The following is a 15,754-nucleotide window of genomic DNA, read 5'->3' on the forward strand; positions in this document are numbered from 1 at the left end:
AATAATTTTGGGCTCGTGATCCGGGTGATGCCATAAATAGAGTAGGTATTTTCAATGAGAATGTGATTAGAAACTCATATACTTTAGATAAATAATATTATATTTAACTTTAATTATAACTTTAATTTAAAACTATATAGAAAGGTAAGAAATATATTTCCAATAAATCATCAAATATTCATACATTCTATACTTAAAATTATATATACCCCTCCTCTTAACATGGACTCGTCAATTTAATATCAAAGGTCACTCATTGATCAAAACAACAAAGTCATCTGGAGAGGATTCAGGAGGATCATAGCCTATGTATTAAGGAAATATAAGTTTCTTTGTTTATATTTATTATTTGAGAGAGATACATCATTCACAGGGGATTCCACCTAATTCAACAAAAGGTTCGTTAATAAAGGGTTTTTTTTTTGTTTTTTTGTTTTTTCGTAAGTTCTATCAAGGGGGTATAAAAATATGTTGTAACCTCCTTGGTTCTATGGTGGCTGGCTCTATATTTTTATGTTATATACCTAAACAGTACAGTGACACAGTAGTAAGAATGTTGAGAATAGTGGTGGATGTGGCCCAAGGACTTTTTTACTACATGGTATTACTGTACATCACTAGGCCCTATGCCTGAGTAATCTTTTTTACTACATGGTATTACTGTACATCACTAGGCCCTATGCCTGAGTAATCTGATGAACAGTGGTCTATTTTAGATATTAAACAAAACTCCGACCCAAGAACCATAGGCATAAAAACAATGTCTGGGTGTACTGTAAGTAATTTGTATTATTATTTTTAATGTTAAAGTATTGAATATTATTAATTAGAGATTACAGTATGTATACGAGTGGATTTTATAGTTGTATAATTTATCTTCTGCAAAGGAAATTTGACATCTTAAAATGGCATCATATTTCGACGAACATAATTGCCAGCCTACTGGAAACAATGGACCAGAACCAGAGACTCTACTCAATTGGGCAAGGTAGTATGCTAATGAAATATTGTTATTTAGGAGCTTGTGTGATTACATGACTTTCAGACAGGTTCACTTGTCCACAAGCATACCACATCCTCAGGATTCAAAACCTTTTCTGAATATGGACATGACAATAAAATAGGAATTAGGATGTAAACTTTGCAGTCACTTGTGTACAGTATAAAATCAAGTCATCTTATTTACTTAGAATCTTGTCATTCATCTCGTTAAATTGAATTAAATAAAACTCATTTTTTTGTTTCAGAACCCCACTATAAAAAGTTTGGTTACAGTGTTGCACAACCTTTCTGGGCCAGAGGACCACTCCTTACTAATATTCAAAGTCATTAATCAGTATTGACATATTAGAATCGTTTTTTTTTTTGACATAGGGAGAACACCATTTATGCCAGTGGTTATGCCACACAGATAGAATAAATTGTCTGCACAATGGTGGCACCAGGATTTGCATAAAGGGGGGGTCTGACGTCCCTGACAAAAAAAGTGGGCGTGGTCGAGTGTCGCTCAAAATCTCTTGAAAATGTTCCAAGGGGCGAAGGCCCAGAAAAATATTACAAGTTAGTGGTTTCAAAGGCTTTATTTGATCGATTTTGGAGTCTACTAATATATAGAAAATACATTATTTTCTCCCCGACGAATTGTGGTTTTTCACGCCGACAGGGGCCAGCTCTCCAGTATCTGCAATAAGCTTTTTGAGAGCAATATAATCAATGAGACTATTCATGAAGTGGACCTGAACGCTAAAGGATACAGGCAAAAAATTAAATTATGTTTTTGGGAATTTGATTATTAACTCAAAAATTTTACAAAGCAAAGTTTCAAATGATGACAACAGGAATAAAAACAAAGATGGAGTAATTTTGGCATTCAGCCTAATCACTAATATTTGCTTTAAAATTGTTGTTTCATCTGTTGTGTGTGAACATCAAAGAGGCAGAAACGTCAAAGAGTGTGAGCAAGACAGACCAAGGCTTATTTCTAGACCCATGTAAGATTTCAAGGTGGGGAACAAAAAGCAATGCCATTAAACTAAACCCAGTTGTAATAATACGCATGGCACATGTGAGTGTAAAAGCAGTGTCAAATTAAAAAGTGTGTTGTTTTTTGTGGATGATAAGCCATATACAACGGCGGACCACCTACAGACCCTTAGCGATTGATGGACCACCGATAATTTTTGGCGGATCACCAAGTCGTCCGCGTACCACAGGTTGCGTAACACTGGCTTAAAATACAGTGGAGCTTTACTTTACTAATTGCATTCATTTTAGTTTAATTTTTAATGTCACACAATCAAAAGCTCCCATTCTGTTTGCTGGCGTTTGTTATACTATAGTTTATTTTGTTTTTTCATTTTATTTACATTAAGTATATTTGACTACAGTGACTAATATATATACAGTAGCTTGACCCCAAATTTTTTTTAACTCATTTTGTTTTCCAGGGTAATAATGGCTAATGTTAGAGAATTTGCAGAAAGATATGAAGGGTGAGTCAAAAATAGTAAAATATGATTTGTTATTTAAATCAAAGATTTGGAGAGAGGCAATACAAATCAGTGGTGGCACTAGGATTTTGCCAATGGCAGGGTAATGCCCTCGACAGGCATGGCAAAAGTTGTACTCTAAGGGCCGTAGGACCCAGCGGCGGAAAGGAGGTGTCCCCCTCCCCAATGAGAAAAGTTTTAAAAATAATAAGCTATGTCCCCTGGTTCTTAATAAATTTGTTTGACGGGCCAAATTATCTTTAGAGTTAACCTCACAGGCCAAAGATAATCTCCGACATTGTTGAAACAATCTTTATACATCTGGGTGAAACTCTTTCCTCTAAGAAAAGTCTATCCCATATATCCCTATATATTTTGTTTGAAAAGAAGTCTATTTTCAAAACTGATCAGAAGAACAGAGGCACAGAAGAGTCCTGTATAACCATATAACTTGCATTATTTGTAGGACAATCGAAATGTATTATGAGCACTGGGTGTGTTCTTTGGTTAAATTAAGTACGAATCTTATTGACGGTAAAAGCCAATAGACATATTGCTAAATAACCTAAGTTTAGTTGTGTTTACCTCCATGATTTAAAAATGAGCTTCTTCTACCGCAAGTCTCAAATCAAGCATCAGGAGTCTGTGATCATTACAATTTTATCAAAACAAATACCAGTCTTGGGAGTTTTCTTTGTTTAATACAATAGTTCTGTTTACAGGATTTAATTTTAGATCTGATTGGGGTAACCCCTACATCATAACACATTTTTGATTTTTTTTTTTTTTTGCTTGTTTCAATTGAAGAATACTACCACGGAAAACTTCAGTGGTCAATTTTGGCACTAGTTACTCTACTTAGGCCTATATTATCTTGCACATTTTCAAACCATCCCTGTGCACAGGGTGCTACCTAAGGATGGTGTTTTTTGTATCTCATCGGCGACCAAACTATTAATTTATATAGGCCTATCCAGTTCAGGCCAACATTTGATATAAACGTTAGGAATCTCTCCTAACTTCCCCACAAAGGGAAAAGCCTCCCTGACGGGGCCTGTAGCCCTCCTAGCCCACCACCAGTGATGCACATTCTAAAGGATTTCAAACGTGTTGAGAAATTTTCTTGATTGGTGCTGGAGGGACCTCTCACAATTGCTGAATTTGAATGCGAAATAAAATTGAATTAAACTGTGTTTTAAAGCTTTTGTTGTTTTTTTTCATAGGATTCCATTTCCATGGGAACTGGAGATGAAGGCTCCTCCAGCATCAAAGAAAATTGTGGAAAATTTAGAAAAAGTTAAAATAGAGACAATAGGTATGTACTGTATGCTTAATATTTTAACCCAAGACATGTCAGAATAAAAAATGTCAATACAGTAAATACTTATTGTTTCTGCCCCTTTCTTTTTCAGGAACCAAATGCCCTGTCTGCCTTTTACCATTCGAAAGTGGAGAAAATGCTAGCATGTTACCATGCCAACACAGATTCCATGGCAACTGTATACAGCCATGGCTTTCACAGACCAACTCCTGTCCTGTTTGTAGATACGAGTTGCCAACAGATGATGAAAAATATGAAGAATATAAAAAAGACAAAGTATGTACATGAAAAAACAGAATTACTGATCACAGTAATATAATTAAACTTGCCGAACTCCAGTCGAACTTATTTTACATGCTAAATTGTTGTTTTACCTAAGGCAACAATTTTTTAATGCCATTTTGGATTCGACTTTGGCAAGCTTAAAATGTATTTGCAAATACTTCACATGCCAAAAATTGTCGGCACCCTAGACCCAGCTGCCAGTGACGGCAGGGCAAGTGTTTTACTTTTTACGTGCCATCCAAGGGCTGTAGGAGGGGAGTGCCCCTTCCCAATGGGAATTGCAATAATTTTCTTAATAAGCCGCTAGACGCTCATACAGGGCATTTTGACCCAAGGATGGTGTTTTTTGTATCTCGTCGTCGTCCGAACTATTAATTTAGAAAGACCTATCCAATTAAGGCCAACATTTGATATAACTATTTTATTATTGTTTTTTTTTTTTTTTCCCCTCAACAAATCTCTCTTACCTAGTGGAGTTGCCTTCTCCTGCGCTGATTACCAGCAGCAACACTTAAGCATGTGGAATAGGTGCTATACTGCATAAATACACAAACTAAAACTAAAATGCCAAATATTTAGTTTCCTGTAGTTATAGCCTTGCACTGTATACAATTCAGTACTGTACTTCAGCTTAGTCCTCTTGTATAGGTTCATCAACACCCACCCTTGTCTCAACGCACAAACTGGTTTAATTTATTTAATTTTAAATTACAGTAATTGTATTAATCTATTAATTATATGTTAAAAGTTAATTTAAAATTAACAGTATTTACCTTTTAATCATGTTAAATAAGTGAACTTTAAAGTTTGTGTTATTTTTAAAAACAGAATTTTAAATTACAGTATTAATTTTAACTCTGTTTATGGGAATAAAAATGTCAATTATTTTACTTATAAATTTGAGTATTATTTAAATTGTTATCAAGTGTTGTTAAATTATGTACTAATTAATAATCAATTAACATTAATTGAAGACTAATTAGGTAGAAAGGATTGAATCTATAACTGTACATTATCTCAAAGCTAGATTAATAGTTATAGGGAATAACTTTTAACAGTAGTATTTTATCCCTTGATAACCAAAACATTCCCAATATTAAAATCCAGCTTCAGTTAATTTAATTATAAATGTACTCCAGAGGCCAATTAATTAAACATGCCAAATTATAATTTAATTAATTAATTTTTTTCTAATTTTTTTTCTCGAGGTCGGACAACTGAATGAAGACATAAATGCAGCATTTTTTGTATCAAAACATGTTTTTCATTCTTCATATAAAACACTGTACATGACATAACGAGCCCAAAAGGCTAATTAATAATTAAGAACTGCCTTCGTTATTTACACAAACAGCAGCTTTTTGGTATAATTAACTTGACAGTGGTTTGATATCAAACCATTTGGCCTTCTATTTTCAATCCTTAGTACAAAAAAACTTGTGAAGTGTTACTGTAACAATATTAATGGACATAATTAATGATATGTAAATAAGTTTAAGTATTTGGATTGCACTTGTTACTATGCTTTGGAGTTTACAATTCAGTTAAGACTCAAAAGAAAACAACTACACCTATAGTCCTAGGGCCAACCATTAAAATGCAAGTCTTTATTTAATCAATTACATGAAATTCACTACTTTTGAGGAGATAAACAAGATTTAACAACACATATTCACATTATATCAAAGAAGCCACAAGACTGAAGAGGAAAAATAATTGGAAACGTTAGAAAAAAAAAAGGTTCACATTTATACAGCAACACCATGTCGTCAACATGACGTAATCGCCACTCAGCATGTCCATAGTTTTTTCACTTTTTGAATTGAAACAGAAGTCTGGATTTAGGACGGTTTCACAAAGTCCCGTCCAAGAACGTCAAAGAACAGCTAATCGCATCTTCAAAGATAATCACTCAAAATACCATCTATTTCCCATCTGTAGATGAAAGGTGAATGTTTTACCCTGAAGAAGAAAAATACAAAGTTGTATTGTTGATCAAACAATACTGAAAACATAAATAGATGTGAAATTTTTTTGTATGAAATTGGCGAGTTCTGAATTACATGCACTATTGAAAAACCCCAAAAAGGTTGCCAATTTTGTGAAATTCCAAAATTCAATGACTGGTAAATATAAGCTAATCAGTGTCATGAACTAAAACCTAACATGAAATTCATAAATATTCAAACCCACAATTTATCGTGAAAAAACCCCGACGAATTAAATTCAGATAAAGCAATGGTAGTTTGTTCCACGAGTCCAGCTGTACTGCAGATAAATCAAATACAGTACTAAACAAAGGTAATAAAAATAATACAGTTAAACTTGCCTAAGTCGAATCAAAAATGCCATTAAAATATTTTTTGACTTAGATATAATTCGACTTGTTAAATAATGAAAAACAACAATTCGGTATACAAAATTATTAGATCTACTTAGAAATTATTCGATTTAGGCAAGTAAACTGTAGTTGCAAAAATGGGAAGTACAAAAATGGAAGTACCAAAATAAAAGTTCAACATGAAGCTCAGAATGTCAACAAAAAAGAGGGTCATTGGTTGGTCACTTTCCTTCTTATACGATGGACATTTAACTAAGCCCCTTCCCTTGAATATTGTTGCCAAGGTCCCACAAAACGACAGAGTTGTAAACACATGCAATTGTGGGACAGCATGTGTTCTCGTTAGACGTGCGCATACTTCTAGCCCAATTCTGATTGGTCAGTTGTTAAGTCTGATATTCTGGAAAGGTCCATTAGCCTAGGGCATGTCCTAGGTTCTAGTGCCTTCTGCTTTCAAGTAGATTACTTGGTAAAAAGGTAAAATATCCAAGTATCAAATCAAATATTAAAACTTTGAGAGATTTTAATACTCTACACAAGTAAAAGAATTCAGATCAGGCATTTTATTTTCTTTATTTACTACACATGATCATCACTGTAAACGATATTGACAGTTTCATTTTTTTCATGGGTTATTAGGCAGCTTTCAGTTAACCCCCTGCTTTGGAAACTTACCCCTTGAACTAGATTTTCCCAAAAAGTTAACGGTTATATGGATGGTATCCACCACCACCTCGTCCACTGCGGTTTCCTTGATTCCATTTGCCATATCCACCACCTCCCCCGGGGCCGCTACCTACAATGACCAAAGTGATTGATGATAAGAGCAGGATTTGACCGCATGCACCAAAGAGAAAATAAGATCCAATACAAAGAACATTAAAAATATACTACAGTACCATGTTAAATGATGAATATACTTTTGTATGATTGAAAAGCAATTAATTTTGTAATTCCAGACTTCAAGACTGATAACTTTTTAGGCAACAGTGGTGCCAGCTTCTTGCCTGGAAGATGGGCACAAGTCCACACCCACCTTCACTCCACATGTTCCCCCTCCCAACAAACTGTGGTTCTTTGATGACTTGGCCCTGGCCTAGCCTCTATAAAGGGGCAACTTTCAAAATTTGGGAAAAACTGGCATAAACCCAAATATTAGAAAGCCTGTTAAAAAATTAGTTTGTTACCTTGATTGTATCCTTGACTGTACCCTTGGCTGTTGTAGCCATCATAGTTGTACCCGGCCCCATAGCCGCTTTGTCCACTGTATCCGCCACCCGATTGATCATATCCATAATTGCCAAAGTTATTACTGTAGCTATCGTAGCTGTAGCTTCCGTCATTGTATCCACCGCCATATCCATAACCACCAGAGTTGCCATAGCCATAGTCTCCCTGGTTATAGCCACCACGATCTGATAGAGAAACTCAAGTGTCATTTAAACTTTTTGATGAATTTTAAAAATTATTTTTCTCAGCATATGGGGTATAGACTTAAAAATGATTTTACTCCTGTACAACGAAATAGAAAACAGAAGAATCCTTGGGGTACTTACATCCTCCCATTGCGCCACCCCTTCCTCGACCTCTACCTCGGGCAGCTCGCTGTGCTTTCATGTTTTCTTGTTGGTCTCGTGGTACAGCTGGCTTTACTTCCACTTGTTGGTTATCTAACGTAACAAATGTCTTTTGTCCTGGTACACTGTCAGCCATAACTTTGTCTACTCCTTCCTGCTCTTTGAATGTTACAAAACCAAACCCTCTTTTCTTCCTGGTGACTTTATCATCTGGTAGAACAACCTCTTCAACCTGTGATAAGGAAAGTTTAACACATTGAGTACTCTGCTAGTAATTATTTTCCAGAACATATCTGACCAAATCTTGCAAAACCAGGCGCCTGCTGTCAAAAACGTCTTCAAATCCGCTAAAATTCCCAAGTATCGACCAGCATAATGCATGTTTGACTGAAATATATCATCACCAATTGTTATTCATTTTTAACAATTTTTGCTTTAATCATCAGCTTTTCACCCCTACACAAACCTCTAACAATTTTTTCTATAATTATTAGTTTTTCACCTCTAAAAATACGATTTTCATTTCTTGAGGAAAGGGCATGTTTTTGTTAGAGTGGGTCACATATATTTGTGCTCCCGACCCTAATATTATACGTAAATACGATTTTCACTTGTTGAGGAAAGGGCATGTTTTTGTTAGAGTGGGTCACATATATTTGTGCTCCCGACCCTAATATGGCGCGGTATATTCTAATATTATACGTTATCTATGTACACAAAGAAGTTTGAAAAGTAAAATTTTATTTTAAATCGAAGTAATCTAACAAAATTAAACAGTATCCAAATTAACTTTTTTTTTACAAAATTGGATGAAGGGCAATGCTATTATGGAATTTTCAAATCTCCCACCATGGTGAAGCCCCATCTACACGGCTGTGGAGGATTTTCATAAATGATAAAATTTTATTCTTACCGCGCCATATGCTGCAAAGAAATCTGTGATAATTTCAATTGTCGTCGTTGGAGCTAAACCACCAATGAATATCTTCTTGTTTTCTACTACTGGCTCTTGTTTCTTCTGTGCACGAGCTGGTTTGGCATCTACAAGCTTGTTGTCAATTATGTGATCATTTTTGGAAAGAACCTTTGTAAAGAATACATATAGAAAAATCATTTTGCATGAAGTTAGAAGCTTTGTTTTCCAAAGAGAACAAAGCCATATCAGCTTGCAGTATCTCTGTTTAGCTGATATTCAAGAACCTCTTTATTTATTGACAAGACTTTTGTAATACTTTGTTTCACCAAGTTTTTTTTTTAAAGGACAGAGGGGGGCAAATAAAAATTAAATTTTATTTTTTAGTCATATAAATGAATAACCTTTAACCTTTAAAAAAATTGCCTCCAAAATCATTGGCGGGCGGCAGGTTTGCACAAGGTATGAAAAAAGTCTCGCCTTAAAGAATGAAGACAGTCTTTATGAGATGAAATTCACCAGTCCCTTAATCCCTTTTTTTCCAACTTTATTTTTTTACGCTAATATATTTCATATAAAGGTCTTAAAAATTACCTACCAATTTAAGGCCCTATGGAAATAATATAGCAACATACTCCAGAATTCAAAATAGTGAGAGCAATTGAGTGATTTATTTTTTGTAATTTCCAAAAATCAGGTACTTGAATCCTATAAATTTTTAATTGACAGCTAAAAACTTACACTATAGAAGCATGCAATCCAAATGTTTGGAAATTTTCATTATAAAATACCATTGGTACAATAAAAGCTCCCTTTTAAATTTATAAACTTACTGCTGATACAGATGAAGCATCCTCAAAAAGTACAAATGCAAATCCTCTTGATTTTCCCTCAGTATCTCGTTTTATTTCAACTTCAGCTACTGCACCAAATTGTGAAAAATGGTCCTTCATACTCTCTGTCAAAGAAACAACAAAATGATTACAGACTTGCAATATCTATAGAGTAGCACTAAATAAACATTTCTTTTATTATTTCATCTAAAGTCGCATTATGTACAACCTTGCAGAACAAATAATGATGCTCTACATTAGAATGCCATTCCAACTAACGCCGCATGTTACGTGCAGCCACCCAAAAATCTTTTAGAAGCAGCTGGGGTGTTGGATTTGGCTTGTGTTTGTTTTTGTTTCTTTTTTTATTGTATTAGTGTACTGATTACAGTGGGCCTCTTCAAGTCAGCTTTGTGTTGAGAGAGATAACCTCTTTAAATATGGTAAAATAAATAAAATTAATAACAATGTGATGATTAAATTCAATATTTATTTGCTCCAAAATTCATCAATGAGCTATTATCCACTATACAAGAAACAATAATATTTACATTCATCTATGTACAGTTGCAATGGCCAAAAAAATAAAATATAGATCAATGTGTTCTAAGGAGATCTGCATGGCAGGGTTGTGCTTCATACAAGATGGTGTTTGCTGGTGAGTGAAGATTTTCAACTTTGGCTAACCAAAGTCTCCCATCCTGTTACATATTACAAAACACACATTAATTATTTTACAAACAGAAAGAGGTTTACTTACTGTCATTTGTTTCCCAGCTAAGGGCTCCGACAAAGATTTTCCTGACAAGGCAAGAGAGAAAAAAAGTATTCAGTAAATATTCAAACAGCCAATGAGTTACAGTAGACAACAAAGGTGTAATTATAATTACAGTATCTTTAAATCATAAGTCCTACATAACTTCGAAAAAAAGTATATCGTATTTCTATAAATAACAATTTTGTAAATTGGGGTTTTACTGCAAGATCATCTAATTTAATTCATAAAACATTAGTTTGCAATTCTTCATTTGTCTTTACATGCATTGGTTAATAATACCAGCTTTGTGACATCCTCACACTAATTGGATGAAGCTGAACAATGAGCAATTATTTTAAGTTCATATATCTTAATGCAAAACTTTCAATGCTAATAACACAAGGCATGATATACTGTATAATCAAACCTAATTTGATAAACATTTGACCTTGTAACACAAAACAGTGACATTCCATCATTGCAAAACATAACTGACGACGTTCAAATAACATTCCAAGATGGCTGCCAATTTCAATCTTAACATACCATTACAGTACAATGTGACTAAATGATGTACAGTACAAAATTCATAGAATTCATTATATTGTCAATAATAATTGATCATTGCTGTATATTTATTTATTTATTTGAACCTACACCTTTCGGTGGCACTTAATATCAATTGGTGCGTTCGTACAAACAAAAACAAAAAACAAAAAAAAAGGGGGGGGGGGAAATTTAACAAAATAAATAACAATCGAATGTATATAATATTACAAAATATATGAAGTTGTATGTATGTGAAGTTGATTTTGAAATTTGAGAATAGCATTGGAAATGTGGTTATACTTGCATACCATAAACCCGTGAATTGAAACCCACCTCTTCAGTTCCTAAAATTAGCCTTGAAAAGAAGCCCATGGGCTTCTTTTTGAGATACACTGTTCATGAATTTTAAAAAAATATATAAATAAAAAACATGCTTGGTAGTTTAGGCAATTTAATGCCGGTTAATACAATCACAGACCCAATCCATGATACAGATTGATGTTACAGTGCCCATTTATTGTTTTATACTACTAATTCCCAACATTACAGCACTTAGTTTTAAAAAAATGTACAGGTACCCTTCTTTACTTTACAAAGTGGCCAAAAAAGGAGCCCACCCACAGTCTACAAAAAAAAAAGCAGCATGGGGCTCCAATTCAAGGTTTTACGGTATATCACAAAGCAGATGCAATCAAGTCATTATGATAATGCCGACATGGATGAATTGATATTTAAATGGTTGAGAATTCGATCCAACTCGGCCACAAAAAGTTCAGCTACAGTCAACTCGGCCACCAGTCAACTCAATTATTATTATTGCTATTGTTATTATTATTATTGTTTTTATTACCGTTAGTTTTAATATTAATTATTAGTCTTAGCATTAACATTATGTATTGTTTAAATTTTTGCTGATATTATTATTGTTACCATATAATTAATAAAAAATTCTCGATTTTTTTATTCATATTATTATATATTAGTCTATTATTATTTTAATAATAGTAATTTTTAAAATATTGATTGGTGTTTTATTGGTATTTTTCTCATATTATTATTATTGTTACCTTTATTATCGATATTATTACCCTATTATTACTAAGTAGGCCTAGTATTATAAATATTATCATTATTATTATTATTACTAATTAGTATTTGACTATTATTATAAAAATAAACATTATCTTTAATTTATTATTGCTGTTATTATTGCTATTATCACCTTAGTATTTGACTATTATTATAAAAATAAACATTATCTTTAATTTATTATTGCTGTTATTATTGCTATTATCACCTTTAATGTTATTATCCCTTAGTATTATTAAAATATATATTTAAATATCGTTATTATTACCATATTAGTATTATTACTATTAGTATTGTTAAAATAAATATTACTATTATTATTGTTGTTGTTATCACCTTTATTATCGTTATTATGACTAATTAGTATTATTAAAGTAAATATTTGAAAAGGACCGACATGTCACTGGTGGTTCACGTCATGGATGCATCCTTGTCACTGACTGGTTTCAAACATAGCCCCAAATGGTCGAACAAATATGAAGGACTGAAGTTTCACTCAACAATACCAATTGTTCCTATTGTGGATAACTGATACTAGATGCTGCACCCCACCTAATTTTAACGTTGGCCTAATTCTTGGGCATGGTTCTGAAGAAAATAGTATCGAAATGCACACCATCGTGCATTCATTTGATTTTAGTCGGATTCAAAATAAAAAATTTTTTAAAATCATAATGTGGTTTTTCTATTTAAATTTTTTATGATTAGTATGTACTCATGTATTATGTCAGTGTTGTATTCTATTCCGTAAGTGACGGGTTTTCTCTGTTGAATAAGAGTACAGTGTGAAGAAATGAATACAACGATCTCACGACGATGATCAGAATTTTGCTAAAATATACTGTGTACTTCATTTTAATCATATTGAAGAAAAAGGATGCAAAAACTGAGTATTATTTGCATTTCATTTTAATTATAAATAACTTGTGGCTGAGTTGACTTGTGGCCGAGTTGACTGCAGCCGAACTTTTTGTGGCCGAGTTGATTTGTGGGCGAGTTGACTTGTGGGCAAGTTGACCTGCTTCCCTAAAAAATGCTGAGACTGACAAGACAGGACTTTTCTGGGAGCATTAATTTTGTTAATTTGTTAATGATAACTATTATTTTTGTGTTGCATTGTATATTTTTTGGCTTTTAAGTTGACAGACAATAATTCTTTCTAGGCCTAGCTATTGTTTAATTTTTGTACATGAAAGCTTTAAACCTACCCCAATTAAAAAGAATGCTTTTTTTTTATCACTTGGTAGCATGAAACAATGAAACGAAACATTGTAAACTCAGGCCTGTGTAAATTTATTAATCACATGGACACAATTCAGTTTTTGTTACTTTGACAATGGTTGATAATTTGCATGTATTGTGCGAGTGACTAATTATTTTCAACAAAGTAACTTGTTCAACATGTTAAAAACCCTACTGGAAACAAGTCGACATTTGTGAGAAACAAAAATACTTATTTCATTGTTGTTATCAAACAAAAGTGCATTACTTTCATGCAACAGAAACCTTTTAATACTAGGCCTCTACTCTAGGCCTAGTTTGCTAATCACCATGATAAAAAATTTTTTTTTTTCTTTTTTGGCTAAACACAACGGTCACACAGGCTACAGCAATTTAGGGCGTGGATATTTTTTATATATCCATTGTGTTTGTGTTCAACACAGCAGCAACTGCCTCGTTCATCGGAAAGACACAAAATAATGAAATCTTGAATTTTGGGTATAGTAACTAACTGCCGCAGGTGCGTTAGGTTAGCAAATGTCGGTTAGTATCATATTTACGACGAAACGTGCACACAGTGTTGTCATAATAAATCATTTTCTGACATGTTTACGTGTACTTATTCCTGTAGAATAAGACTGCCGAGATTATAACAATTTTAACGAACTAAGCACAAGAAAAACACTGGTAAAATAAGATACGATTGAGCTTAATTTTGTAGTTAATGCCGACCTCTCTAGTCACATGGCTTTGTGAACAGTGGCGTTCGCCGTTGAAAGCGTGGGGAGACACCGGTAGACAAAAAAGCCACGACTTACCTTCCATCGTCAACGTGTTTTGATGCACTTATTCTTTTTTCTGCTGCAAGTTTCTGTTCTAAACTGGCACCATTTGATTGTTGTTCAGCTGATGCTTGTGTAGGGTCGATAAAGGAAGCTTCACTAGCAGGATCTTGTGAAAAATCTTCTGTTTGATATTCTGTACCAGCCATTTTGTCTTGCTGTTTGCCGAGAAGAGACTGTGTGAAGCGCGATTTGCAATTAATTTGCATACCATAAAATGACGCATTGCAGTACTTACACTCAATTGGTCTATATTCGATGACATCACATTGGTTCGAGAAGCATTTCCGGTAGATAGACCAAAATTAAATAAAAAAGCGAGCTCAAACACCAGAAATAATAACTACTAAGCAAAATGCTCAATAACTCAGTACATTAAACTATAATAGATGTATTAATATTTATATTACGTTTTTAGATATACAATTTTCAAAATATTATGGACATTTCTAGTGCAGTGATATCAAATATTTTGAATTATGTACAGTATTTTATAATTTGCTAACACTGATATTAATATTTCTATAATATAATTAACAATTACAAAAATGCAGGGCTTAATAAATGCTTGACATTTGTTCCACAAATATTTTTCAGTTTTATTTGAAAGCATTTCTATATCTATCGGTTGCAATGTGTAATGTTTAATATACAGTTGAACTTGAAGTCGAATCCAAAATGACATTGAAAAATTGTTTAACTTAGATTTTTACTTACAGATTGTTAACTTTGAAATGGAAAACACAACAATTTGGCACGTAAAATAAGATGGACTTAGAAATTACTCGAGTTAGCAAGTTTAACTGATGATAAACATTTTGTACATTTAGATTTGTCTCTGTATAGGCAACAATATAAAATATTATAATATAATATAAATATAATAATACACATTATTAAAGCAAACAAAACTGGCTTGTCACCGGCGTTGGAGGATGCTAGAAAAAAGTTGAACTATTTGAAGAGGAAGGATTTAAGAGTAGATTTGAATAATTGCGGATCAGAAATGATACGTAATTGAGGAGGCAGAGAGTTCCAGAGTTTAGGAGCAGAGAAAGAAAAAGAGCGTTCACCGGTACGAATTATGCTTGACTCGTGGAGTAACAAGTTTGAGGGATTGAGAAGAACGAGTAAAACGGGAAGAAACCTGTTTATCAATAAGCGAACAGATAAAGTGGGGCACGACCATGGATAGATTTTTGGGTGAGAAGAATTTTAAAAATGATTCGCTTATCAACTGGAAGCCAGTGACGAATGTTTAAAATTGGCGTAATGTGGGTGAACCTATTAGACAATGTTATTGTTACAACACGAGCAGCAGAGTTCTGAAGTTTCTGAATAGCAGGTAAACCATTGAGCAATGCATTGCAAAAAGTCAAGTTTGGATGAAATAAAAGCATGAACAAGAGAAGCAGCAGCAGAAGATGAAATGTAAGGTCTAATGGAACGGATACGGCGAAGATGAAAGTAACCCGATTGGCATACAGATGATATATGGTTGCTGAAGTCAAGATGTTTGTCAAATATGACCCCTAAG

At 33.4% G+C, this 15,754-nt stretch overlaps 2 protein-coding genes across 3 annotated transcripts; one reads left to right on the forward strand and one right to left on the reverse strand.

Annotated features, from left to right (window-relative positions):
• Positions 1-241: 241 nt before the first annotated feature.
• On the forward strand, positions 242-4,654 carry LOC117109909 (E3 ubiquitin-protein ligase RNF181-like). 2 transcript variants are annotated; one of them, XM_033252377.1, is made up of 5 exons: positions 242-398; positions 888-988; positions 2,448-2,492; positions 3,713-3,804; positions 3,902-4,654. In XM_033252377.1, the coding sequence occupies exons 2-5, from the start codon at positions 906-908 to the stop codon at positions 4,096-4,098; spliced, it is 417 nt and encodes a 138-aa protein (XP_033108268.1). In that variant the 5' UTR covers positions 242-398; positions 888-905; the 3' UTR covers positions 4,099-4,654. The 2 variants fall into 2 exon arrangements, with proteins under 2 accessions (XP_033108268.1, XP_033108269.1); XM_033252378.1 differs by lacking the exon at positions 242-398 and adding an exon at positions 439-775.
• Positions 4,655-5,672: 1,018 nt separating this feature from the next.
• LOC117109908 (heterogeneous nuclear ribonucleoprotein D-like) lies at positions 5,673-14,408 on the reverse strand. The gene is made up of 8 exons (XM_033252375.1): positions 14,194-14,408; positions 10,520-10,560; positions 9,760-9,884; positions 8,927-9,097; positions 7,993-8,245; positions 7,624-7,851; positions 7,112-7,232; positions 5,673-6,057 (listed from the first exon to the last, which is right to left on the reverse strand). Exons 1-7 carry the CDS (start codon positions 14,364-14,366, stop codon positions 7,138-7,140), a joined length of 1,086 nt encoding a protein of 361 aa, XP_033108266.1. The 5' UTR covers positions 14,367-14,408; the 3' UTR covers positions 5,673-6,057; positions 7,112-7,137.
• Positions 14,409-15,754: the final 1,346 nt, after the last annotated feature.

The sequence above is a fragment of the Anneissia japonica genome, unplaced genomic scaffold, assembly GCF_011630105.1.
Source record: "Anneissia japonica isolate Jap-2015-1 unplaced genomic scaffold, ASM1163010v1 scaffold585_len4108843_cov191, whole genome shotgun sequence".
NCBI classification, from domain to species: Eukaryota; Metazoa; Echinodermata; class Crinoidea; order Comatulida; family Comatulidae; genus Anneissia; species Anneissia japonica.